This window comes from Mus musculus, chromosome 9 (assembly GCF_000001635.26).
Source record: "Mus musculus strain C57BL/6J chromosome 9, GRCm38.p6 C57BL/6J".
Classification (NCBI taxonomy): domain Eukaryota; kingdom Metazoa; phylum Chordata; class Mammalia; order Rodentia; family Muridae; genus Mus; species Mus musculus.
This window is the reverse complement of record NC_000075.6, coordinates 72,925,645-72,952,586: the sequence shown is the minus strand read 5'-3', so window position 1 is coordinate 72,952,586 and position 26,942 is coordinate 72,925,645. Positions and strand designations below refer to the sequence as shown.

General features: G+C 43.6%; 1 protein-coding gene across 1 annotated transcript; it reads right to left on the bottom strand.

Moving 5' to 3' along the window:
* Pygo1 (pygopus 1) lies at positions 1–26,942 on the bottom strand. The gene is made up of 3 exons (NM_028116.3): positions 26,627–26,942; positions 9,582–9,667; positions 1–7,919 (listed from the first exon to the last, which is right to left on the bottom strand). The coding sequence occupies exons 1-3, from the start codon at positions 26,673–26,675 to the stop codon at positions 6,801–6,803; spliced, it is 1,254 nt and encodes a 417-aa protein (NP_082392.1). The 5' UTR covers positions 26,676–26,942; the 3' UTR covers positions 1–6,800.

Here is a 26,942-nt window from a genome sequence, read left to right as displayed (position 1 = left end):
TTTCTCAATAAGTTCTTTATTAATGAAGAACCATTCTTTTGCTTATAGTACAATGAGTATTGCTTTCCGTTAGGAGTCATCTGTGTGTGTCAGCTAAGAGAATCCCTTAGAAATCATGTCCACAGGTAGATAGACTCTTTTCCTCTTGAGACAGTCTTGCTAAGCAGCCCAGGATGGCCTCCAACTCCAGAGCCTCCCGGTTCAGGTACTAAACACTGAGATTAATTAATTACACTACTTTTAGATGTATTTATGTATTATGAATGCCATGAGCTAACACCAAATTTTAATCCTCAAAGACATCAGAGCCATTACAAACTAACCCATAAATACTGATGTCTCCGTTACCTCCTAGAATACCTTAGAATGTACCAGCAGACAAAAATCATTAGAATTACACAGTAATTTCCTTTGTCATGGGAATAAAGGTTGGACAAAGTCTGGAAACTTTTTATTTTCCAATTTGAATTACAGTAATTTTGCCACAGACCACAGCACTGGTGCATGTATGACTTAAGACACACACTAAGAACAAAAGGACAACCTACTGCCAAAATACATGTCACCAATGTGGAACACACTTGGGATTGTATAAAAGTACTTAACTGATTTCCCCAGAAGAGGCATATGACAACAGTACATGGGAAAGAGAGAGTTTTAATATGAAACAACTGTTCAAGTCACATACATCATGATAAGAAGCAGGACTCTTTTTTTTTTTTTAAATAAAAGATAACATTTTAACTAACAAGCAATACCACGTACATGTCCACAGAACAAGAAAGGTACAGGTACTTGCAGAACTGTTTGATATAACTGCACGTAATGTGTTATTGGTAAAACTGGACACAGGCCAGGTTTCCCACCCGTGGTTTTTATTGAGTTTTGAATGACACACAGGCAAGTGTCCAATGTGTTGAGGTTCTGGCTTATACATAACTTCCTTCTTCCATCTCTCTTTGACCATCTGCTTTGGGAGCCGAGAGGGCTCTTCCTGGCCTCCGGGCTCCAGTACCTCCGAATTCCTATGTCAGAACCGGTAAATGCAGATGCAATCTTATACTGCTCTCCTGAGGAATAGGAGAGAGAGCGAGAGAAAGTTACTGAAGTCTGGGGATGAGTAGGGAACCTCAGAGCACAGGAAAGCTGCGAAAAGTCCAGACAGTCTGAAGGAAGTGGTCCAAAGACAGGGCAGCTGGTCTGCAAAAAGTACTGCTTCCTGTGGGACCTGGGATGCAGCCACATTGTCGGAAATGTTAGGTGTTAAAGATTCCAAAGACTCTTTGAAAAAGGTAACATAATGTCACGACTATCTTCATTTGTATCCCGGCAGAAAATGCTCTTCTCTTAAAACCTAGACACCTAACAACACAGGACAAAGTCACTGCTTTTCTTTCTTTCTCCCCTGCCCCACTTTCTGAGATAGTCTTATGTACCCCAGGCTAGCCTCAAACTTGTTCCACAGCTGAGGATGGCGCTGAGTTTCTGATTCTCTGACTTCCATCTGCCAAGTGCTGGGATTACAGGTGGCTACCAACCACCGTGGCCCATTTTTTTTGTGGTCCTGGGGATGGAATCCAGATTTCATGCATGCCAGGCAAGCGCTTTACTACCTGAGCCACATCCATAGCTCACAAAGTAACTTCTGATCAGAGGAAAGATGGATAGTTGGAGCATCCTGGAGGAGTGAAGACAAACTTCCTTCTACAGCAGAAGCTAAGCGGGCAAGTAGGAACCGCCCATGCCAGTCAACTTCATCAGCACATCGGGAGCACGGAAGGCCACCGCTTTCTCTCTTACACTAACGTGTCATTTAAGAGAGTTTTAAGCCTTCACGGGCTTCCCTAAGAATCTAACCATCTCATATTGACTTTCCAGACTATTATTTACAAATGAGCTCTGTGGGTCTGGTTGATTTTTCAACTTTTTAAATTAGGAAAGCATAAAACAGCACAACTGTACATGCACACAAAACCTCTCTACATTACAAAAACGAAGCTCTACACACTTAGAACCCCCCTTTAAAGATCTGCTCGTGTATCTGCTTAATGTCCTATCAGCCTGGGTGTGAGAGAAATGCTGGCATGCTAATTTGTTCAAGACAAATAAGGTTGAAAGACTATTAGATGAAGTTGTTTGATATTTGGGGGGGGGGAGATATTTTTATGATGGTAAATCATCAGATTGCATGGTGACCAATATCACTAAGAGGTTTTTCTATCACTAGGCAGAACTGGATGTCTGAAAAAACAACCAACCGAAATCAAACCAATCTCCCCACCCCCAAAAACCAAACATCAACAAAAAGCAAAACTCAAACCTGGCTGTCGTTATGTTTTGTGTATTTACACAAAATAAATCACCAGTGCAGGAAAGCCTGGATTCCTGTACGTAACCTTCTAATTTGGGTAGCAAGAACCACAAGAGCAGCACTATTCCAGCTAGAAGACACTGATCACAAATCTAACTCTAAGCACTCTATTTGAAGGCAGATGTATTTTCTTCAATTATCTAAGTTGCTTCAGTATTTGTGTATCCTGTAATATCTGAAGCACGGGGTTCAGAAACCCTCTACTGAACAAGCAAGGAAACTTCTCAGAAAATAACTAATTTGTGCGTGTGCATGCTCCGAGTTTCAAATTTTGCAGACATCGATGGAGAGATGGCTCAGGGGTTAAGAGCACTGGCTTCTCTTCTAGAGGACCCAGGTTCAAATCTCAGCTCCCACGTGGTAGCTCAGAATTCACACACACATACACATGCAGTGCGCTCAAAAGAGGGTATCAGATCCCCCACACCTGGAGTTACACATGCTTGTGAGTTGCCATGGGAACAGAAGCTGGCTTCTCTAGAGCAGGAAGTGTTCACAGCTGGGTCATATCCCAGCGTAGAAACTGATGATTTACAACTTCATCAGGAACTTGGCTTTGTTGAGCGAGCCCAGGTATAAACAGTGAGCTAGGTTTGTAGTGTGTAGGAGAGGAGGCCTGTCAGTGAAGAAAGAGGGTCAGACCAGAAAAGACACAATTCTGCCCATGCCTCTTCACCTGATACATTTTTGAAGTTGGGAGTGTTTTTTTTTAATCATGTTTCCTAAGAAAGCTCTGTCAAAGCTGTGTAACAGACATCTTTGTGTAAAATGAGACAAATTTTCTGGCTATACTCATAATTCATCCTTTACATCGCCAAATGTATCTCTATATGTCTTATAATTTTGACAGTATTTTGCACAGACGAATGTGTTAACTAGTAAGAAAATTAATTCAAACGTGTGAAGATATTCGTCAGCTGTGATTGCCGAAGCTCAGCCGTGACTCATGGCTGAAACAAAGGTAAGACTTTTCTTTTTCTTTTCTTTCTTCCTTTCTTTTTCCTTTCTTTCTTTCTTTCTTTCTTTCTTTCTTTCTTTCTTTCTTTCTTTCTTTCTTTCTTTCTTTCTTTCTTTCTTCCTTCTTTCCTTCCTTCCTTCCTTTCTTTTTTGTAAAGTTAGGGTCTCAATATGTATCCTGAAATTCCTAGAGAGCCTCCTGTCTCCACCTCCAGTGGTTTTTCTTTTCTGTTCTTGTTTTTGTTTTGTGAGACAGGGTTTCTCTGTGGAGCCTGGCTGTCCCGGAACTCACTCTGTAGACCAGGCTGGCCTGGAACTCAGAGATCCGCCCGCCCCTGCCTCCTGGGTGCTGGGATTAAAGGCGAGCGTCCGCTGTTTTTCTCATATTTAGAGATACTTACTATGATGCTTGGTAAGTGTAAAGCACTTGAAATTCAACGGTATTGTTTTTTAAAGCAGTGCCTTAGAAATAAAGTGAAATAAATCACATGATGTCCCTGGAGGTCACTTCTACACAAAGAAAGCTAACCACTAAAACCGTCAGCAAGAAATGGCTTATCGAACTACATAACCCATCTTTAACAATTACCAAATCAATACTACCACACTGAGGTGTTAACTCCTGAGAGCACCAGCCATCTTGTTCCATTCAGTCAGAGTCACGACCTGATGCTAGGAGTGAGCACACGGCATGAAGTCCATAACTCCCCCTGAGTCGGGACTCAATGGCTAGAGGTGGCTGCGAGGCTAAGCGTTAAGTGTGTGGTCCAGAGCTTGCTTCCCAGTACCCACCACAGGCTGCCTACAACTGCCTGTTAATCCCAGCAGGGGATCTGATGCCCTCTCCTGGCCTCTGTGGACACCCACATGCAGATACACAGAATTAAAACCAAGATACATCTTCAAAAAGTCAGCACTCAAAAGAATTTCAAGAAAAACATAACCAGATCTTTAAACATTTAGAAAGTTAGCTCTAACAAAAACCACCCGCCTGAGATCATGGAGCCACTGAACTCCAGCACATGGCAGGTAGCCCCCCACCTCACAGGCCTTCCTGCACCCGAAGAGACGTTAGTTACAAAGCTCATTATCATTTCATTTCCTAAAATTGTGACAATATTTATTATATAATTACACAGTTCTAGCCAGTCAAGGGTAGCGGGAGAAAACCGTGCGTACATTGTATTGTACGAAACTATTATGTCAAAATTAAAGCACTGTATTTTCCCCCACTCCAAAGCACTATATATTTTTTAAAAAATTTAAGTCAATAATGATCTACATCAGAAACACTGTTTTCTACCAACAGGGTATCAGAGGTCTAATATTCACACAATTAATCATTTTGTCAACTGTGTAAATTATTCAAGCCCTATAGTTACTACTTCTTAATTGGAACATGCTGTTTCCTAGAAAACAAGCACAAATTGTAAAAAGCTAGCTTTCCATTAATTAATGGTCTAGGGATGAGGGTGGGTGAGAAAGCCCATGGTTCATCAGTTAACTGTGACTCAGCACATTGAGACCCAAGACACACATAAAGTGGCCTACTGTGTCAAGGTATGGTTTCTGTTCATTAACAAAAAGATTTTTTAAGTCAAAATATCTTTTTATTTATTCTTAGGTGTATGAGTGTTTTGTCTGCATGTATGCCTGTGTCCCTCACAAGGAGGTTAGAAGATGGTATGGGATCTTCTGGAACTGGAATTATGGACGGTTGTGAGCTGCCGCATGGGTTCTGGGAATCAAACTCTGGTCCTTCAGAAAAATCAGCTTGCTCCCTTAACTGCTGGGCCATCTCTCCAGCCCTTAAGTCAAAAATCTTCACATACCTTAAGTTTCTTGATAACATGGGGCTGCTGTCACGGGTGTCCTTCCCCTCAAGCTTCCTGTAGTAATTATCCTCTTTAAGAGCAGCAGAGTGCTCAGGGTTTTTACATTTTAATCCCTTTGATTATTATGTTTTAAGATGTTTTTATTTTATGTGTATCTGTGCATGCACAAACATATATATGTGCACTTTGTGTGTGCAGTGCCTATAAAGGCCAGAAGAGGGCATCAGATTCCCTGGAACTGGAGATACAGGTGGTTGTACATTGACCACTGTGGCTTCAGGGAACTGAATCCAGGTCCTTTGCAAGAGCAGCAATGGCTCTTGTATACAGTGCCAGGCTACCAGCCCCACATTCAGAACTTTTTATGGTCACACTGATAATGAATATCAAAGCATTATTAGGAATGGTCATCAATACCCCACTGTTGTCTAAATTGCTACCTACTGTCCTATACACCATTTGTTTATTAAAGTCACAGGTTATGATCCTCTCCTAAAATATCTGTGTGTCAGTTTGGAGGATCTTAGAGCATCCCTCTGGAGGTAAGGTCCTCTCAGGTACCTTCTCACACCATCCCCAGTTACACCAGAAACCACTAAGCCTGAAGCAAAGCCCCAAGGAAGCTTTGGCCTTGCCTCTTCACCGGCCTTTACTTTAAGTGGATTTTGAACTTCCCTGAGGTTCATCTTACAGGCTCAGAACTCCAGAACATTCCTCCAACCACCAGTGCTTAGTTCTCAGAGCAGCGGAGCCCTGTAAGACCACATGGCCACTTCTGCCCCTCTCTTTGCAGACTGTCCCAGTTTAGAAGTGTGTGGAAGAAAGTGTTCACAAGTCTGAGCACTCTGCATTATTATGTGGAAAACATTAGCAGAAACAAGAGTAATTTAAAAATAGAGAACACAATGCCAGCATAATTCTAAACGACACATGTGGAAACGTGTTATGCCAACTTTACTAAAACCAGCGAGCTGATATTAGCAATTTCATGTGGCACAGCCCACCAGTTAATTAGCAGCTACTGCTTGGAATAGACTATATGCTATGACCAGTGTCTGTCTAGTAACTACATAGATATCCTGGAAAGACTGATTTTACACAATGAAATTCACATATTTCAAAGACCCTAGAAGAGGAAGAATCAGGTGTCAAATTCTAACAATGAAGTGAAAAAAAAAAGCCATTTAAAATCTATTAAAGATACACATCCCCCTATGTTATCCCCACACAGATTGTATTCAGAGAACATGTTAAATTGGTCTACTCTTGAACCATATATGTACGTTCACAGGGTCAAAGTTTAGCACTGAAATATACATTTTTTTCAATGACTCTAACTTTTAAAAGTTACAACCTGCCTATTTTTGTCATATATTATTTTGAAGCTTCAAGAGGCTTTTGTGTTTATGATAAATAACAATGAACATTTATTTGTAAATGTCTCTACAGCAACCCCCCCATTAATCTCATTTCAAGACAACAAACAAAAAACAATAAAATGAAGCATTGTTAGTAAGAACTAAAATGTAATATTTTTGTGTATGCCTTTAAAAAAATAATGTCAAACATTAAAATCCTATGTCACCAAATCTCTGTTCTACACAGAACAATGAACCCACGTTAGCCGACAGCCGTACTTAGGCATCGCCGCCCACGGCAGGTGGACCAAAGGCCTCTCTAGTGCGCATGAGCTGGACATCCTTGTCAGCCATGCACGTGTCACAGCCCCACACTGCGGATGCTTCCGCTGTCAGGAGCCCGTAGGCTGTTTCGGTCATTCCAGTGCAGATGCGATGAAACCACTTCTGACAAGAGGCTTCACACAGAATGGCGTCCTGATCGTCATTCACTTCATTTGTACAAATCCCGCACGGGTACACAGGGTCAGAGGAGGAATGGCCATGCCGGCTGGGGAGCAGGGAGAACTTGCGGCTTTTGTCGGGGGTGCACAGGTCAGCTGCGCCCCTGGGCTGCCGGGGCTTGTTCTGGGTCCCATTCGCATGGTTGTTGGTGGCCTCTGCGCTGCCCGAACGGCTGTTCTCTTGGACAACGTTGTTTCTGTTGACATTTTTTAACTCGACGTTACTCTGATTGACTGGATCCTCCATATTTAGGTGAGGTGGGTGAGTGGACGAATTCTGATTCGGGGTTTTGGTTGCCCCTTGAGTGAAGTCTTGTTTGGGAAGTGGAGCTTTTGCTTGGCCAAACGCGTTTGGGGGTGGAATAAACGAATGATTCGTTTCTAACGGAGAGGTAAAATTTGAATTATTCCCAGGGGCAAAATTAGATGCGAGGTCAGGGTTAGACACTTGGCCAACATTCTGCGGGGGAATCTGACTGAAGTTTTCAGCAGAGCCTTGTCTAAAATGCTGACCGGGCATGTTAATGTCCTGAGTCAGTACATTATTATAAGGTGGGTTTCCAAAATTCGAATTATCATGCGGCCCAAAGTTAAAAGCATGAGGCCGGTTAAAGCCCATGCCCAACGGATTCTGAGGAAATGGGTGGGGCTGATTCCTGAGTGAGTAAGGACCACAGTAGGGAGAAGACATTCTTGGAGGGACGTGGGGTGGCATTCTGAATGTGCTGTAGCCTCCAAAGCCAGGATACCCAGGGCCAAGATATGGATTAGATGAAGGCAGTGGTTTATAGGAAATGGTGTTGTAGCTGTCATCGAACGGATTGGCAGCCACTAGATGGTCGGAGTTTGGATTCGGTGGTGGCGCGTACTCTGACAGCGGAGGAAAGGAAGATCCCTGCAAGGAGAATAGACAAAGAGTCCTGATGCAAGTTCAGTTTCTTCAATTGCCCTCCCCGACGTTTATATTGAATTATATTTGATAAAAACATACAGAGCTGCAGAGATGGCTCAGTGGTCAAGGACACGTCCTGCTCTCCCAGAGGACCCAAGTTTGGCGCCCAGCACATAGACCCTAACCACCTACAAGAGCAGCTCCGGGGCATCTGACACCTTCCTCAGGCCTCCCCCGGCACTGACACTCAGGTACACACACCCGCAGTATAAAACACGTTTTCCCCACTTAGGGATGGAGATGAGGCACGCTTCTCTAGCTCAAACTCGTCGCTATTTCAAACTTCATTTAGCTCTCTCAAGAAGCCCGTCACTGGGCAGGAGAGATGCTCTGCAGTGGCGAGCACTGGCTGCTCCTCAGGACCTGGGTTCCAGGCCCAGCACCCATGTGGTGGCTCACAACTGTCTGTAGCTCAGATCCTGGAGATCTGATATTTTCTTTTGCTCACCATGGTTACCAGGCATGCATCCGGTATACAGAAATATATGCGGACCATCACTCACACACATAAAATAAAAACAAATCAATCATTTCAGAGGCCTGCCATAGCTTTTATGCATGTGCTTGCCTGCAGTGCCATCCTCTCCCTTAAAACACTGACGTGCTCCAATCAAAACTTTTTTATACTCCAAACAGTCATAAAGCTACTTAGTGATAAACAAATTCCAAGTGGTTTTTTTTTTTTTTTAATGTCAGGAGAGCCATAATTAAAGCATTCTCAAAGCCCTAATCTCTACACATCTAATGGTTACACTTTAGATTTCACAGATAGTGACCAAAGTGGAAACAAAATATAATTTAGATCCCTATCAAAGTAACTCATATTCATTATCAGCAGAAGAGTGCTTCAGTTTACAGCAAATCAAACTATAAAGCAGGCTGGAGAGATGATCCAAGGAAACAGCACTTGCTCTGCCAGAGGCTGGGGTTTAGTTTCCAACACCCACAGGAGCTCACAACCACCTGTAACCAGTTCTGGGTGATTCCACGCCCTCTTCTGGCCTCCAAGGGCACTGCATGCACATGATATACAGCCGTACATACAGGTGCTCACACACATATAAACAAACACATTAAGAAATAAATAGAAAACCATAAATGGCTGTGTGTGTGTTTATTATAATCACAAGTTACAACAAAGACTTCCGCTATAATTACTTCATGATATCCATACAATACTGATTGCCATAATAACAGAACAATTACTTCAAGTTAAAACTGTTTGAAAATCTTTAAAAAGAATGACAGGTTAGACTAGCAAACAGCACACTGAGTGCAGAACCCTCTGTTAGGTTCTAAAGCAGACAGGAAGCAAACTACATGGCCAGATGGAAACATTCACTTATCCTCTTGATCCCCAAGTGAAACTGTTACTAAGGAAACCATCAGGTCTCCAGAGGCTGCTCAGTGGTTAAGTGTTCTTCCAGAGGACCTGAATTCAGTTCCCAGCACACATCTCAGGTGGCTCACAACTGCCTGTAACTTCAGGCCTCCTGGAGTACCTGAACACGTATGCACATAAACACTTGCTTTAAAACAAACAAACAACCACAACAAAACACCAGATCTTAAAAATAACAATACTTTTAAAAAATGTCAACTTACCTGTGTGTTGGCCTTGCGTTTTTTCTTATCTGGGCTTCCGAGTTGTATATTGGGCCCTCCTAACCCATCCAGTCCACTGTCACCACCTACAAAAAAGTAAATCCCATAATATTCCCACTTGGAGGTGAAACTGCTTCACAGATCTCATTGTGATATGATTAAGGCAGGAGGATATAAGGACAGGGACAATTACAGGGACAGGAAGCTGGGAGGAGCCCTTCCCCTAGGAATCTAGCATAGCAGTTGCTGAAGGCCGGTTTCCTCCCCAGCAGTGAACCTGGAGCTCTCCGGGACTCAACCCCTCATCAGAGTACAATTTCACCCAGGGCATCTCTGGAGCATCCTATAACTTCACTTAACACAAGACAAAGACAAAGGATGAACAAAAACGGGTATAGTCAGACTTTTGAGACATAACTTCTGTATAGCCCTGGCTGTCCTGGAACTCACTCTGTAGACCAGGCTGGCCTCGAACTCAGAAATCTGCCTGCCTCTGCCTCCCGAGTGCTGGGATTAAAGGCATGCGCCACCACGCCCGGCTGAATACACGCTTTCTTGAGCCCACACCTACCCTTGGAAGTGTCATCAGTTTTTTTCTGAGTGCCTCTTTTTCCCTAACTTTCAGAATTCAAGTCTACATTAAGATATCTTCAATAGGGGGCTGGAGATATGGCTCAGAGATTAAGAGTACTGATTGTCCTGCCAAAGGTCCTGAGTTCAATTTTCAGCAACCACATGATGGCTCACAACCATATATAATGAGATCAGACATACAGGCAGGCAGAAAACTGAAAAATATATTTTTAATAAAGTCTCCAACTCTACTTCATGCTGAGTAATCCTGAAATTCATGTTCAGCATGGAAGCCACCAGTCCCAATTTGGCCTAAGTCAAGGTCCCTAAAAGATTAAAGGAATGGTCACTGAGGCCACTAAAAAGATCTACTTTCTTTATCATTTTTGTTTATCCTTATGACTATTTTAAGTGTATATAAGATATATTTGTGTGTGTGTGTATGTGTGTGTGTGTGTATGGGTGTGTGTGTGTGTATGGGTGTGTGTGTGTGTATGGGTGTGTGTGTGAGGTGGGGGCGTGAAGGTCAAATGACAACCTGAGAGAACAGGTTTTCTCTTCCCACTGAGGAATCAGGGGACCAGACTCAGGTTGATAGGTTTCAGCAAGCGCCTTTCCACACTGAGCCGTCTCACCAACAACCAGTCTCTATTATATTTAACCTGTTGTATTACTTTCTTGCTGTGAGAAAGTGCTGGCTATAACTTGAGAGAAGTGAGGCTGAGTGTTCAGCTCAATTGTCAGAGCTTCACTCCCAGCTGCTTGGCCCAAGCACTGGATCACCAAGGCGAGGGTGGAGGAAATGTTACACCTCAAGGAAAACAAGATGCAGAGAGCAATTAAGAAAGAGAGGACCAGATACATACAGCTCCCAAAGGCACAGCCCCTTAGGCCGGATCTCCTAAAACAGCACTCCCAGCTAGGGAGCACGTGTTCAGCACAGGAGCCTAGCCCTACAGCATCTAAATCTCGGAGTCTTTGAGGGCTTGACTCTACAGGGCCATCCCTCCAACCCTCCAGGTTCCAGGGACCCCGACTTCATTTTAGTTAAATCCGGAATGTGGAAGTGGTTTCCTGTAGTTATGTTCACACAATCCTCATAGTTTGCTTTTTTGGTTAGCATCTTTCCTTCCTTCCTTCCTTCCTTCCTTCCTTCCTTCCTTCCTTCCTTCCTTCCTTCCTTCTTGTCTGTCTGTCTGTCTGTCTGTCTGTCTGTCTGTCTGTCTTCCCGTCTTTGCTTTTGCTTTTTAGATAGTATCTCAGGCTGTCCTCAAACTTCTAGCCAGGTGGTGGTAGAACCTTTAAACCCAGCACTCAGGAGTGAGGCAGAGGCAGGGGGATCTCTGAGTTCAATAGCCTGGTCTACAGAGTGAGTTCCAAGACAGCCAGGGCTAGGCAGAGAAACTCTGTCTTAAAAACAAAACAAAACAAAACAAAACAAAATAAAAAAACAAAGATAGATAGATAGATAGATAGAAAATCAAGCAACAAAATCAACTATTTTAGTATAAAGGGGGAGGTAACCCTACACGTGATCATGTCAACAGATGCAGATAAACATTTAACAAACCTAGAATCTTCATGATTTAAAATAAAAAATTGCAACCAGGCCATACCCATAATCCCAGATTTTGAAGTCTGGGGCAGGTTTCAAGCCAGCCTGGGCTACAGAGTGAGACCCTGTCTCAAACTAAACCAAACAACAGAGTAGAATTTTCTCTTTGTTTGTGTGTTTGTTTTGTTTTTCGAAAGAGGGTTTCTCTGTGTAACCCTGGCTGTCTTGGAACTCACTCTGTAGTTGGTTTTTTGACCCTTCCTCTCTCCCTCCACAGACACAGATCTTATTAAAGCCTCACTCTATTACTATAAACAGCATGGCTTCATGACAGTTCAGTGGCCAAAATTGGCATGATCAGTTTCCAATGGCAGCAACTCTGCCACTCAACAAGCTTTCCCCCTTTATTCTAAAACAATTTTTTTATATCAAAACTTGTTCTCTCCTCTATTTCTTCCTATCTACACCTGTCCAATGTAGCTCTTATATATGGGTGTTTAATGTCCAGGAGACCCCTACTGGTAACCAACAGCCCATCTTAATAGGGTCAGGAACTTTCTCTCTATTCGGCTGTCAAAAGCTAATCCACTCCCCCATACTTATCCATCTCTCCTTCACTAGAGGTTAACACCCCATGCCTGTTTTCTCTATAACTAAAAGGAAATTTACTATAAAAAGTGGCCAAAAACTTAACAAGGTTACTCATAATGGTCTTGCACATACCATGGAACAAATGTGGGCCATCCTAATTGCAGACCAGCTACTGAATAACACTGCCTGGCCACTTTGGAAAGTGCTGGATGCATGTACCTCCTGAGTCAAACTCACACCCACCATCACCCACTGGACTATCATACTCACTACCACACCTTACTGCTCAGTAACGGCTCTCAGCCAAATCCCCACTCCTTATTTATCTGGGGTATCGCAGACTGATTCAACCCCTCAGAGACACACTTTATGGGCACACTGCATTCCTCGGACTGTGGTGATACCTTGACCCTGAGCACTACCCCCCAGCCCGCATGTCGCAACATTCACAACCCCTCAGTCCCCTGTGGCACTCACGTTCTCTGCTGCCTATCCGCTTTGTGGTCTGGGATTTGTGCCCTGGTGTTCCCTTTCCCAAAATTGGGGGTGGAACCTGGAGAAGAGCCCTTGCCCAATCCCATTCCAGAGTTTAAACTGGCATGACATGAGTGACAAATGAATGGTTCAGGTCTTATCCTTCTTCACAACCTGGGTTTATCCTCTGGCAGTGCCACTGGAACAGAAGGACTAACTACATCCCTAACTGCCTCCTAGCAGTTTTTCTCTCAGTTCATCTAGGATCTCCAACAGGTAGCTCAGATCCTCACCCTCCAGGGTCAAACAGGCCCACTGGCTGCTGTAGGGCTACAAATTGGCCAGGATTAGATTTACTAACAGTGGAGAAGTGTGGTCTTTGTCTCTTCCTCAGGGAAGAATGTTGATTTTTATGTCAATCAGTTGGGTATAGGAAAAAATACTCCAGACAGATCTCCAAAAAACATAAGGAATGGCTCAATGTGTCTGGACAGTGCATCACTGACAATCCAACATGGAATTGGACACTGCCTCTTCCTTCTTTTCCTAACTATTAATTGTACCCTGTCTCATAATCTGCTTGTCTAGATTTCTTCACCAGAAATCTAAAGATCTGAAAGATTTCTAACCAGATTTGTAACCAGTTGCTATTACAGGATTATCAGCCCCTAAATATAGGACCAGAGGCCTATGACCTCAGATAACACCCTGACACTGAAGGTCAAGTTTGCCCCAAGGACCTAGGTGCCCCCAATCAGAGTGACAGTCGTGTAACAATAACATGATCCCCTAAGCCCTGATTGTTGAGGTTTGGTCTGTTGCTGTATATTGTAATGCTAAATTCTAGACCCAAAGGTCTAGGCCTATAAGTGAATTTTTATGCTTACAAGCTTTTGTTGTGTAAAACTTGTTCCTTGGTTTAAAACTATTGATTATGTAAAATTGGCTACTTTACTGGAGGGACTACTGGAGGGATTAGAGGTAGGTGGGTTAGAGTGACCTGGTTGGAGGAGAGAGGAGAGAAGGAGGGAGAACCAGAAAGGAAGAAATAATTGTGAGGGGAGAGGAACCACGAGAACCACTTGGCCAGGAGAAACAGCAAGTATCTGGGGTACGCTGCTGGGGAGGTAGCCAGGTCATCAGCTAGAAAAGTAGATTAGGGGTGACCCCTAAGTAATTGTCAAAGCCAAATAAGATAACCATAGTCTGAGTCTCATTTATTTGTAACCTAGTTGTAGATAAGCTTAAATTGGTTATACATTTTGGTGCCCAATGTGGGGCAGGAACCTATGACCCTGAGATTAATAGTCACATGCTTTACTGATTAAGCTAGCTGGGGTGGGGCTAACATAGCACAAGATACAAACTAAAAATTCCCAAGAATCTCACTAATAAGGTATTGAGTTTAAAGAACAATAAAAGAGAAGGGAAACGAAATATAAAAAAAACATAAAGAGAAAATTTTAATTTAAATGTAAGAAATAAAGTCTTCAGGGAGAAGTTTTGAAATTATAAAAGAAAAATGCCTTCCATATTTGGGATGGAGGGAACACAATAATACAGTGCTTCCGGGTTCAATGTGATCTTGTTTTGCTTATCAGCATACAAATGGCTATGTTTTTTTCAATGATTACAGTTTTGTATATCATCTTTGGGAGAAATCAGAACAAAACAGACTTGGAGAAAGAAGAGACTGAGAAATTAGATACTAAACTAGAGACCATAAAACAGAGGTTAAAGGAATATTTAAATCAAAATCTTTAAATCTCAAAAGAATTCAATCTGGAACGTACAATAACATCAAAAAGCATAGTTCCAGGCAGAAAGGTTCCACAGTAGCCCAGAGAGATGCAATATATTGAATTAAGAATCCAGATTCTGCTTATGCAGAACTTAGAGAAATGCCAAACAACAGATTGTGTGTTTCATTTTATAGTTTGGAGTATTAAGATACGTACACATGTTAATAGGTCATACAGTTGATACATGTTTGGAGTTCCAATGGACTTCTGCCTGGAGTTCTGAGGGGGATGATTCTGAGATTGCACATTTATTAGAAACGATGGCTATCTTGGAGATGCCTTTCCAGATTAAAACTGATGATGCTCACACATACATGTCCATTAAAATACAACAATCTTATGGACATCATGGATGAGGCCTATTCCAGTTATAGCTCACGATCCTATAGGTCAAGCCATTATAAGAAGACCTAACAGGACTTTGAAGAACATGCTCATAGAACAGAAGAAGGATCTAGTATCTCCAAAAGATGGTTTAAAACGTGCTTTGTTGACTTTAGGCTCTTTAAAAGTCAATGAGACAAATAGCACAATTGCTAAGATACACCGGATTTCAGAAAGAACTGCTGAATTAGATCAGCCTATACAAGTCCTAATTCCAAAATGAGAGAAAGGAAATATGTTATGTTGGGGATGAGGTTTTACATTTGTTCTGACAGGAAAAGAGAAGCTGTATCGTCCATCCAAATCATTGATAATAAGATTTGACCGGGGAAGCCACCCTGATGACCTTGGCAACAAACAAAAAGAGGGAGATTGGTGAGATCAACAAGACAGGCAATGTATGTGTTGATCCTGCTATGTAAGAACAGCTCTGAGACTGTCTGAGACATAAAAAAGAAATGTCTTTGCATAGCCACTAGACCTTATTGACTACAAAATCCTCAAGACTTTCCATACCATTCTTTTAAATGCTATAAGTGAAAACTGATATTACAATCTGATCTAATCCAAACTGACTTTTAAAGAAAGCTGTCTTTCATCTGCTCAAAGAGCAGAAAATCATTCTTAATGCTTAATGGAATGCAGAATGGAAGACTAAGAGAGCAGCTGTGACAGGATTCATTTACCCTTAGGGATGCTGAGATGCTGAAATCTGCTGCTCCATCCCCTTGCTTGATCCTACCTCAGCTGCCAAATGTCAAAGTCAAATAAAATAACCGTAGTCTGAGTTTCAGTAAGCGAATCAGGGATACGCTTAAATTGGTTGTACTACACCTGATAGCTTATTACTAATAAACAAAAAAAGGGGGGGGGAGTGTGTAAGGTAAAATGTCAGAGCTCACTTCTGGGTTTGAAAACCCACCAATCTCTGAGCTCAAAAATTCACCAATCCTTGGGCTTGTCCCAAGATCACGACTTGAAATCCTACCAGTCACTGCTCTGGAAATCTCCTGGAAAAGTCTGCTGGAAAGAAAAACCTGTCTCCGGGTCAGTTCTTTGCTGCTTCTCACCTGAGCAGAGGCAGCCACCCTCTTGTGTCTTTCCCAATAAACCTCTTATGTAAGGAGGTTTGTTGCACAATGTGATTTGGCTCTCAACTGCCAGGATACCTTTCCCCTCAGAGCAGCAACACTTGCTTCCACTGGGACAGCCCTTCCCCCTCAGAGCTGCAAGGCTTACAACAATACACCACAGTAAATAGCCCCTGTCCCAGTAAATACTTTTTTAAAAACCTTGGAGGGCTTGGGTTGGAGTTGAGCATTGGCCTCACAGGTGCCTCACACCCAGGTTTGATCCTCAGAACTTCACCCCTCTCCTCCAAGTCAAGGCTGGAGTGAGACCCCATGTAGCATCATTTTCTCAGAAGTTGGGATTATATCCCACATGCTTCCCTCCTGGAGTTCACGTATTTTAGTAGCTCCAGCCTTGCTTGGTTTGTCTGAAAGCTTCAGTGATGGTGGTTGTTTCCAAGAGCTGCCACCGCCATGAAAATCCTACTTCCATGCTGTGGTCACTTATATTCGCCATCTGGTAATGACTGTTAAAACCTGCTGTGGTTTCTGTCTCCAGATCAGACATCGACTGAAAAGCATCTCAAGTCCCACCAGCCAGACACAACCGTGAGGCTAACTCACTTCATACACCTGGCTTGCTGTCGACGGCTCTAACTCACTTCAGACACCCGGCTTGCTGTCGACGGCTCTATTTTCCTTCTGTGTATACAGAGGAACACGTAGTAATACTTTCATAAAATCATATTTTTAAATCTTTTTTAAAGATTTATTTATTTATTTATTATATGGAAGTACACTGTAGCTGTCTTCAGACACACCAGAAGAGGGCATCAGATCTCATTACAGATGGTTGTGAGCCGCCATGTGGTTGTTGGGAGTTGAACTCAGGACCTTCGGCAGAGCAGTCAGTGCCCTTAAACTCTGAGCCATCTCTCCAGCCCTTTTTTAAGTCTTTAATTAAAAAAAAAATTAAATTGTACATAGTTTTTTTTCTCTCACATGTACATCTGTGTACCACATGCCTGCAGTGTGCACAGAGGCCAGAAGAGGGCATCAGATCCTCCGGAACTGAAGTCCCAGACAGCTGGGAGCCCTCCTGTGGGTGCTGAGAATCTAATCTGGTCCTCTAGAAGGGCAGCCAGTGCTCTAACGACAGCCATCTCTCCAGCCTCACCAGACAATATGTTTTAAGAAACAGCATTAAAATTTAAAATTCACTAGTATTTCATGGAACTAAAGGAAAATAAACTGCAGTGTTTTCTTCATTAAGGGAAATTGTCTCCTTTTCCTTTTTGTTTTATTTTTTTCCTTTCCTTTCCTTTTCTTCTTATTTATTTATTTATTTATTTATATTTTATTTATTTTTTTGGTTTTTCGAGACAGGGTTTCTCTGTATAGCCCTGGCTGTCCTGGAACTCACTTTGTAGACCAGGCTGGCCTCGAACTCATAAATCCACCTGCCTCTGCCCACCGAGTGCTGGGATTAAAGGCGTGCCTCACCACGCCCGGCTCCCTTTTCTTTTTAGACAGGGGCTTGTGTAGCTCAGGTTGGCCTTTAAGTCACCAGGTAGATAAAGATGACCTTGAACTTCTGATCCTTCTGCCTTCACCTCTCCAGTGCTCGGATTACAGACATGTGTCACCTCTCTGAAATTATGCAGTGTTGGGGATGGAGTCTGGGGCTTTCTGCACGCTAAGCAAGCACTTTTGTTAAGTGAGTCACATTCCAGCTCAAGAGAGTTTTTAAAAGACTCATGTAGGGAGGTGGTTCTCAACCTTCCTAACGCTATGAACTCTTTAATACAGTTCCTCATGTTGTGCTGACCCAACCATAACACTGCTGCTTCTTTAACTATATATTATTTTTGATGATACATTAACTATTATAACTGTAATGTTGCTACTGTTGTGAGTTGAAATGTAAATACCTGTGTTTTCTAAGGGTCTTAGACAACTCCTCCAACCTGTGAGAACCACTGCTCTAGGGATTAAGAAAAAACACTTTGAAAAAAACATTACCTTAGGACTGGGGAATTAGTTCATGGTTAAGAACACTGGCTGCTCTTCCAGAGAACCCGGTTCAATTCCCGGCACACACACAGCAGCTCACAGTGGTCTACAACTCCAATTCCAGGGAGTTTGACACCCTCAAACATACATACATGCAGGCAAAACACCAATGTACATGAAATAAAAATAAATTTAAAAGTACACCTTCAAAAAGAACCATGAACACTATTTTTTAAAAAAAGATCATTAAGTTGGGAAAGTTATATTTTGTCCTTACATTTTATTTATTTAAATGGTGTTGGGATCAAATTCAGGACCTTACACATGCTAAGCAAATAATCTACTCCTGGGCTATGTTTCCAGGACTTTGTTCATTTTTAGATTCATTCACTCTCTGTTTTGGAAGTTGAAGATATTATTTTAATATCTCCTCCTACATTTGTTTGTCTTTTAAAAATTTTTCATTACATTTATTAATTTATAAGCTGGGTGTGGTGCCACATATGCTTTTGATCCCAGCACCAGGCACATACATACATGCAGGCAAAATATATTTAAGATCTATATACATATATACATAAAAAAATTAAAGTATATCTTTAAAAGATAAAAATCACCAGACATGGTGGCATATGCCTTTAATCTCGGCACTCTAGAGGCAGAGACAGGCAGATCTCTGTGAGTTTGAGGCCAGCCTGGTCTACAGAGCAAGTTTCAGAACAGATGCAGAGAAATCCCGTCTCAAAAAATCAAAACCAAATCATTTATTTATGTATTGTGTTGTGGTGGTGGTGTATGTGTGTGTCTATGAGAGAGAGAGAGAGAGAGAGAGAGAGCACGAGAGCTAACTACAGCATGGGACTCAAGATTCTCCTGCCTCAGCCTACTGAACCTACTGAGGGTTACAGGTTTGTGCCACTATGCCCAGCTTGTGTGCCAGGCAGAAGAGCCTTAAGGGAATGAGTTTACTGGCATAAGTAGATCACTAGAGGTTGGCCTTTTTTTTTTTTTTAAGATTTATTTATTATATGTAAGTACACTGTAGCTGTTCCAGAAGAGGACATCAGATCTCGTTACAGATGATTGTGAGCCACCATGTGGTTGCTGGGATTTGAACTCAGGACCTTTGGAAGAGCAGTCAGTGCTCTTAAACGCTGAGCCATCTCTCCAGCCCCCGAGGGGGGGGGGCATTTAAGAGTCTACTTATTCTTGATTCTGGTCTAGCTCTCCCTGCTTCTGTCTGCAGTCATGTGACCAAGCCTCCACCACGAGTGCCCACTACTGTCCCTTCCCCACAATGGAACCTGAAACTGTGAGTCAAAACAGACCTTCATCCCATAAGGAGTTTCTGTCATACAACCAAGAGGTAAAACACATGACTTCCAGTCAACATGTTAAAGACAGAATGGAGAAAGGGCTCCACAGTTAAACACTAACTGTTGTCAGAGCACAGGAGTCTGGGACCAGTGTCTACATGGGTGTTATAAAGGCCAGCAACCCAAAGGTAGACAATGCTCCAGTCTGGACATTTAGGCTCCTGCATAGGACAGGCGCAAGAGAGTGCATACAACACACACACACACACACACACACACACACAGGGATGGGGGTAGGAAGAATGGAGACAGTGAGAAAGACAGAGACAGATACTCAGAAATAAATCTTTTTTTTTTTTTTAAAGTTCCATCTGGGGAAAGACAGCACATATCTTTAATCCCAGCACTCCAGAGGCAGAAGGGTGGTAGATCTCTGTGAATTCAAGGCCAGCCTTAGCCTTGTCTAAACAGCATTCCAGACCAGCCAGTGTTATATAATAACACACTACCAGCTGAGTGGTGGTGTGGCATGACTTTAACATCAGCACTCAGGAAGACAGATCTCTGTGAGTTCAAGGCCAGTCTGGTCTCAACAGTACATTCCAGGCCTGTCAGTGTTGTATAGTAAGACTCTACTATTGGGGTGGTGGTAGCACACACCTTCAATCTTAGCACTTGGAAAGCAGAAGCAGGCAGATCTCTGTGAGTTTGAGGCCAGCCTGGTCTACAGAACTTGTTCCAGGACAGCCAGAGATACACGAAGTAATACTGTCTGAAAAATACAAGCAAAAAGACTCTACTTAAAATAACAACAACAAAACACACACACGCACACGCACACACACACACACACACACACACAGAGGGTGTGCAGCAGTTAAGAGCCCGGGCTGCTCTTCCAGAGAACCTGATTTCAGTTCTCGGCACTCACAACTGCTTGTAACCGCAGTTCCAGAGGATCCAAAGCCTTCTTGCCTCTGTGGCCTCCTGAACACACGTAGTGCACATAAATTCACACAGGTATGCATGCTTGCACATAATAATGCATACATCTTATGAGACAGGGTTTCCCTGTGTAGCCCTGGCTGTCCTGGAACTCATTCTGTAGACCAGGCTGGCCTCAAACTCAAAAGATCCACCTGCCTCTGCCTCCTGAGTGCTCGGATTAAAGGCGTGTGCCACCAAATTTATTCTAGAATATTTTTTTTTAATTTTTTATTAGATATTTTCTTTATTTACATTTCAAATGTTATCTCCTGTCCTAGTTCCCCCTCCAAAAATTCCCTATCCCCTCCCCCTCCCCCTGCTCCCCAACCTACCTACTCCTGCTTTCTGGCCCTGGCATTCCCCTATACTGGGGCATAGGACCTTCACAGGACCAAGGGCCTCTCTTCCCATTGATGACCGACAAGGCCATCCTCTGCTACATATGCAGCTGGAGCCGTGAGTCCCACCCATATGTTTTCTTTGATCGGTGGTTTAGTTCCAGGGAGCTCTGGGGGTACTGGTTAGTTCCTATTGTTGTTCCTCCTAATAAATGTTCTTTAAAACACCAAGATTCATCTGTGTGTCCCTCGTAAGTGCGCTCTTCTTCTTCTGCGTGTGACTTCCTCCCACCATTCCATCTTTCCTGACAGCTCTCTTGCTCTGCTTCAGTCTTCTCCATCTGTCTCCCAAATGTTAGTATTTTTCAACGTTTGAAACCTCAAGGCTCTTCATTCTCTCGGGTACGCTTGTGTGTTCCCAAGATGTTAATTAGTATTCACCTGTTTACCTACGACTTCCAGGTCTCTGTTTCTGACATAAGCGACTCGCTTCAGTTACAAGCCATGTCAGGTATACTCTCTGCATACACTGGAAAACCCTGGGGGTGTGGGTGGAGTTGAACAATAGGCTTACAGCCAGACTCAGACGCCTGCTGCTGATGTACTGAGTCACACACAGTCCAATGTTAAACATGGAAACTGTTCCCTCCCGTCCTTCCACTAGCTCTTCTGCCAATTTCTGCCATATTTCTCCACTCTCAATCCTAACCCTCCATTCATCCATCCCAGTGGGGCATTTACTAAATATTGCCTATTGGTAACACCTCCTGTTAGTACATTATAGGACTTCTCTGTCACTTCTGTAAATGTCACCCTGCCCCTTATGTTACTGCTAACTCTGGTTATTCATAATTCCTCATCTCTGAATTTGTTTCTCTTCCTCAATTCTTTTGTGATTTCCCCTCAAGATTAAGCCTCCATGGGAATTCTTGTATTGATGTTTTTCTTTTTGGAGAGACATCTACTGCACGCTGGCCTTTAACTCACTAGGTAACCATGGATGACCTTGAAACACACACCTTCCCTTGCCTCTCTCTGGTTTTTTTGAGACGGGTCTCTCCATTAATATCCCCGGCTGTCCAGGATCTCACTATTTAGACAGAGATCAACCTGCCTCTGTCTCCCAAGTGCTGGGGTTAAAAGCCTGTGCCCCTCATCCAGTTTATCTGAAGAAGTCCAGGGCTTCCCTCATGGTAGGCAAACATTCTGCCCAACTGAAGAAACCCCTCCAAAAGCATTAAAAATATTGATTGACTTTTATCTTATGCATATGACTGTTTGCCGACATATTTGTCTTTGCACTATGTGCATGTATCTGGTGCTGAAGGAGGCCAGAGGCACTGGAGCCCCTGGAACTGGAGTCACAGATGATTGTGAACTGACAGTGGGTACTGAGAGTTGAACCCGGGTCCTCTGGAAGAGCAGCCCATGCTCTTAACCACTGAGCCATCCACCAAGCCCCATGGAAATCTGCATTTAATAACAAGATATTATGATGTCTTCGGGTATTTTTTTTTCCAAGACAAGGTCTCACTATGGAGTTCTGAACTGTCCTGAAACCCACTCTGTAGACAAGGCTGGCCTGGAACTCACAGAGATCCACCTGCATCTACATTCCAAGTGCTGGGATTAAAGGTGTGATGTTTTTGATCTATAAGAGCACGCTACAGCAAAGTCCTCAGTCAATGACATCTCATTTTTGTCAAACCCGAGTTCTACCTATTGCAGTTCCTCACTCATTCGTTCATTCATTCATTCATTCATTCACTCATCATGTGTGGAGGAGTAGCTGTTCCACAGCATACATGTGTCAGTCAAAGGATACGTTTTTAAAGTCACTTTTCTTCCTTTTATTTTGGAGTCCCATGAACCCAACTCAGGTCACCAGGCTGACACAACAAACACCGCCACCTGCTGAGCCATCTTACTTACTTTTAAAAAGATTTACTTTTATTATGATTTTAAATCATGTGTACATGTGAGAGAGAGACTGCAGGTGCCCTCTGAAACCAGAGCCACAGGATCCCCTGGAGGTGGAATTTGAGGCCCTTGTTAAGCCATCCGACCTGGGTTACTGGGAGTTGAACTTGGGTTCTCTGCAAAAGCAGTAAGTATATAAACTACTGAGTGAGGAGCCACCTCTCCAGCCCCTAAATTACTTTTGTTGAAACAAGGTTTCTCTGCACAGCCCTGGAGCTCACTATGAAGACCACACTGACCTCAAACTCAGAGACCTACCTGCCTTTGCCTCCTGAGTGCTGAGACTGAAGGCTTGTGCCAGCACTGCTTGGCTGTACTGTTTTCTTAACAATTCATTTAAGGCTCTGGAGAGATGGCTCCGTGTTTGAGAGCACACACTGCTCTTGCAGAAGATGCGAGTCTGGTTCACCCTTATCAGGTTGCTCACAACTGTAACGTTATCTCCAGGGCATCATATGTCCTCCTGGTTTTAAGATGACTGGTACTCACATGCATAGGCACCTCCCCTCCACATATACACACACTTTGAAATAAAATAAATCTCCTTTAAAAAACAATTCATTTAAATTGAAATATGTATATATATATACACACATATATATATATATATACACACACACATATTTCATACACACATATGTATGCAAATCTTACACACATACACACCCCTAGGTCATGAATTTAATGAAGTCTTTTAATACACATGAAATAAACACAAAACCACTCTAAGGTCTACCAGGAAAAACAAGTGGGTGAGAACAGCCTGGGAAACTCGGCTCTAGAATCTATACTGCACAAAAGCCACATCTTGCAAAGAGTCTCAAAATATATATATAATTTACCAAAAAAAAACAAAACAAAACAAAACAAAAAAAAACGGTTCCAGGGCAGCTAATTTCAGCAGTATTTTGCTTCAGAAAAGCTCAGATAGAAGCAGGGTGAGCTTGTTCGTGCATGCCTGCAGTTTCTGCCTCAGAAGGCAGAGGCAGGAGTCTGCCTGGAGTTTGAACCAATTGGACCACATAACATGAGTCTTTTTAAAAAAAACAAAACAATGATGCATACCTTTGATGGTGCATACCTTTAAATTTAACTGCAGCACTCAGAAGGCAGAGGCAGGCCAATCTCTGTGACTTTGAGGCCATGCTGGTCGACAGAGTGAGTTCCAGGACAGCCAGGGCTACACAGAGAAGCCCTGTCTCAAAGATTAAACAAACAAACAAACAAACAAACACCCAAATCATAGCAAAACAAAAAAAGGAACACAAAACTTTTATGGACTAGGAACCAATCCAAAAATATCTGGAAAATTAATGTCTGGAAATGAGTTATTATAAAGATACTCTCCATGCTGTAAAAATATTGGCTGTGTATTTTCTTGTATTTGGGGATCTTCACTCTTAGAATATTCTTGAGCTGAAAATTGAGCCAACTGCCTACTGCTAATGTGGCTGCAAACACAGCAATATGAAGGATTATCTGTATTCTTGGCCACACTATCAAATACTAACGCATTCCAATTAACGTTACATTTGCTTAGGACAGACTGCTAAGATCAAAGGTACAACCCCGGGAGCTGTTTCCTTTCCGTAAACCCTGAAGCAATTCATAATAACAGGCAAACTTCTATTGCAAAAATCTCAGGGGAAAAGTGCATCTCAGAAGGGCCTATTCCTTGATGGCTTCAGCAAGTCTAAATCACAAACAACACAGGATTACATCTTTCACCAGCCGGAATACTGTGGTGCACATCTTTAATCCCTGCACCCCCTGCAAAGGCAGGCAGAGCTCAGTGAGTTCCAGGCTAGCCCGGTCTACATAGTCAGTTCCAGGATGGCCAAGGCTACAACAGTAAGACCCTGTCTCAAAACAAACAAACAACACCACAACAAAAATTCACCAAATGAAAGGTTGTCAGACATCAAGCCTTTAAAAGCAACACTCTGCTCTAAGTTAAAACTTTTGTTTCAATAACTAAAGAGTCCATTTCTCCTTTTCTTCCTTTTTACGTGCACGTGGAGGCCAGAGGTGGGTTCTTCATTGCTTTCTAACGTATGTATTCCAGCAGGGTCTCTTACCTGAAACCCACGCTCACTGAGTCAGAGTCTAGTTTGCTCTGGGGGGTCACCTGTCTCCCTTTCACCTGCTGGAGTGACAGGAGAGCCACCACACCCACCTGGCATTTACTGGGGTCTTGGGCACCTGGATTCAGAGCTTCACACTTGATGGGCAGATGCTTTGCCCACTGAACCATCCTCCAAGTGCTAGAAAAAGAGAATTCTCCCTAAACATTTGAGAGAAGAACATGGGTGCCACTGCACTGGGGTCATGTGCATGCGGAAGTCACACTGAACCAAGACATCAATGGATGTCCGTGGTCACATAAGGCAAAAGGAAATGTTGCCGACTTATGTGCACTTTATCCTTTTGGGGGGCGGTGGATGGAAAGGTTACGCAGTAGCCTCTCTGCTTCAGTCATTCCCCTCAGTCTGATTTTCTGCACAACACCCAGACAAACCCCTTAGGAACCCAATACTGCTTTTCTGAAAAACTGTGCAGTTCCCATCTCAGAGTAAAAGCCAAAATCTGTCTGCCTGTCTGCCTTCCTCCTCTTCCTCCTCCTCCTCCTCCTTCTTTTGTTTGTTTTTTTTGAGACAGGGTTTCTCTCTGTACCCCTAGCTGGAACTCAGAAATTCACCTGCCTCTGCCTCCCAAGGGCTGGGATTAAAGGCGTGCACCACCACACCCGGCGCCTTCTTTTTTTTTTTTTTTCTTCTTTGACAGGGTCTCAATAGCTGGATTGCAACTTACTAGTATAGATCATGCTAACCTCAAATTCACAGACATCCACCTGCCTCTGCCTCAGCAGTGTTGGAGCTAAAGGCCTGCCCACCGTGCCTAGCAAAAGACAAAGCCTTAATGACTCTCAAGACACACCCACCCTCAGCCCATCACACCTGGCTGTCCCGGCTCATCCTGGCTCACCTTGCCACAAGTTACCATAGCTGCCTTGGCACGGCTTGGATACACAGGCAAACCAAACCCAAAGCCTTTGCATCTCTGGTTCCCTTTGCCTGGAGTGCCTTCTCCCCAGGTAAGACAGGGATTGTGTCATCTTCCTTTCAGCCCACCTTCCAGGTCACCTTCTACACACTCCTGGCCTTCGCTCCCTGGAAGTCTTTTCTACCCCCATTCCCTGCTTTGGTATTTTGCACAGTACTTTACCATCTATATTGTTTACTGAGAGGTGCACTCCTGTGTAAAGAACATCTAAATTCTTTATTCACTGTTTTAACCCATGCCAAGCACAGTACTTAGTACCTAGTACATGTTCAACAAATATTTGCACAATGAACAAACTTTGAGACTCCCAGACTGAGAAACCCACCCGGAGCTGGAAATAAGGGCTGGCAGGTATCTCCAAATCTCCAGATGGTATGTGGTAGTGAGTATGTGTGTGTGTTTTAAACTTACATGCAGTACCTTTTGTTTAGTACGCCCTTCTCTCTGTTTTCTCTGAGACAGTAAGGCAAGGAAGAAAACCAATGATGCAGGAAGCTGTTTTTGTATGATTTGATTCTTAATCTTATTGGTTAATAAAGAAAACGCCTTCTGAATGTATCTAGTTCCTCTCTCTCAACTAAAAGAAAATATACTGAATATGTGTTTGCCTTTTGGAGGGAGGTGATTCCGCCAAGCGCCTCAACTCTCTGGCAGTGCAACTTAGTTTTCTGGGGGGGTGGGTATTGTTCGCGGGTGTCTCTTTTTCACCCCGAGGTGTCTATTGTGCTGTGTGGTGGGGAGCAGGAGAGGAGCCGGGTAGGAAGGGATGCTGAGCGCTGCACGTCTGCACACAAAGTGGGGACCCCGGGCGCCTGGAGCCGCGCACTTAGGCCCGGGTCGCCCCGGTGGCTTCCTCACGGGCCCGAGCTCCCTCAGTCCTCCCAACCCAGCTCCGTTACCTCTAACTCTCTTCAGCGCGATGGGCTCCTTGTCCTGTTCCGCTGACATTACCGACCGCCGCGCATGGCTCGCCCCCGGGCCGCGGGAAGCCGGTGTCTTTGATGCGGCGGCCCCTCCTCCTCTGGGTCCTCCTCCTGATCCTCCGGGTCCTCCTCTCGGTCCCTGGAGTCCTCCCGGCCGAGCTCGGAGCCCAGGCCGGCCGAGCCGCGGGCCGACTTTGAAAAGTTTGGGAGGCAGCCGAGGCCTCGGGGCTCCGTGCGCTCGCGGGGCTTAGCCGGGCTCCGCCGGGCTCCGCCGGGCTCAGGGCCGCGGCCT

What these genes read in the sequence shown, in the direction of transcription:
- Pygo1 (NM_028116.3), bottom strand. Translation starts at nt 26,675, where the DNA reads ATGTCAGCGGAACAGGACAAGGAGCCCATCGCGCTGAAGAGAGTTAGA. An exon ending in CGCGCTGAAGAGAGTTAGAG is followed by an intron (nt 9,668 to 26,626) that starts GTAACGGAGCTG and finishes ACTTTTTTGTAG; the next exon opens with GTGGTGACAGTGGACTGGAT. An exon ending in AACGCAAGGCCAACACACAG is followed by an intron (nt 7,920 to 9,581) that starts GTAAGTTGACAT and finishes TTCTCCTTGCAG; the next exon opens with GGATCTTCCTTTCCTCCGCT.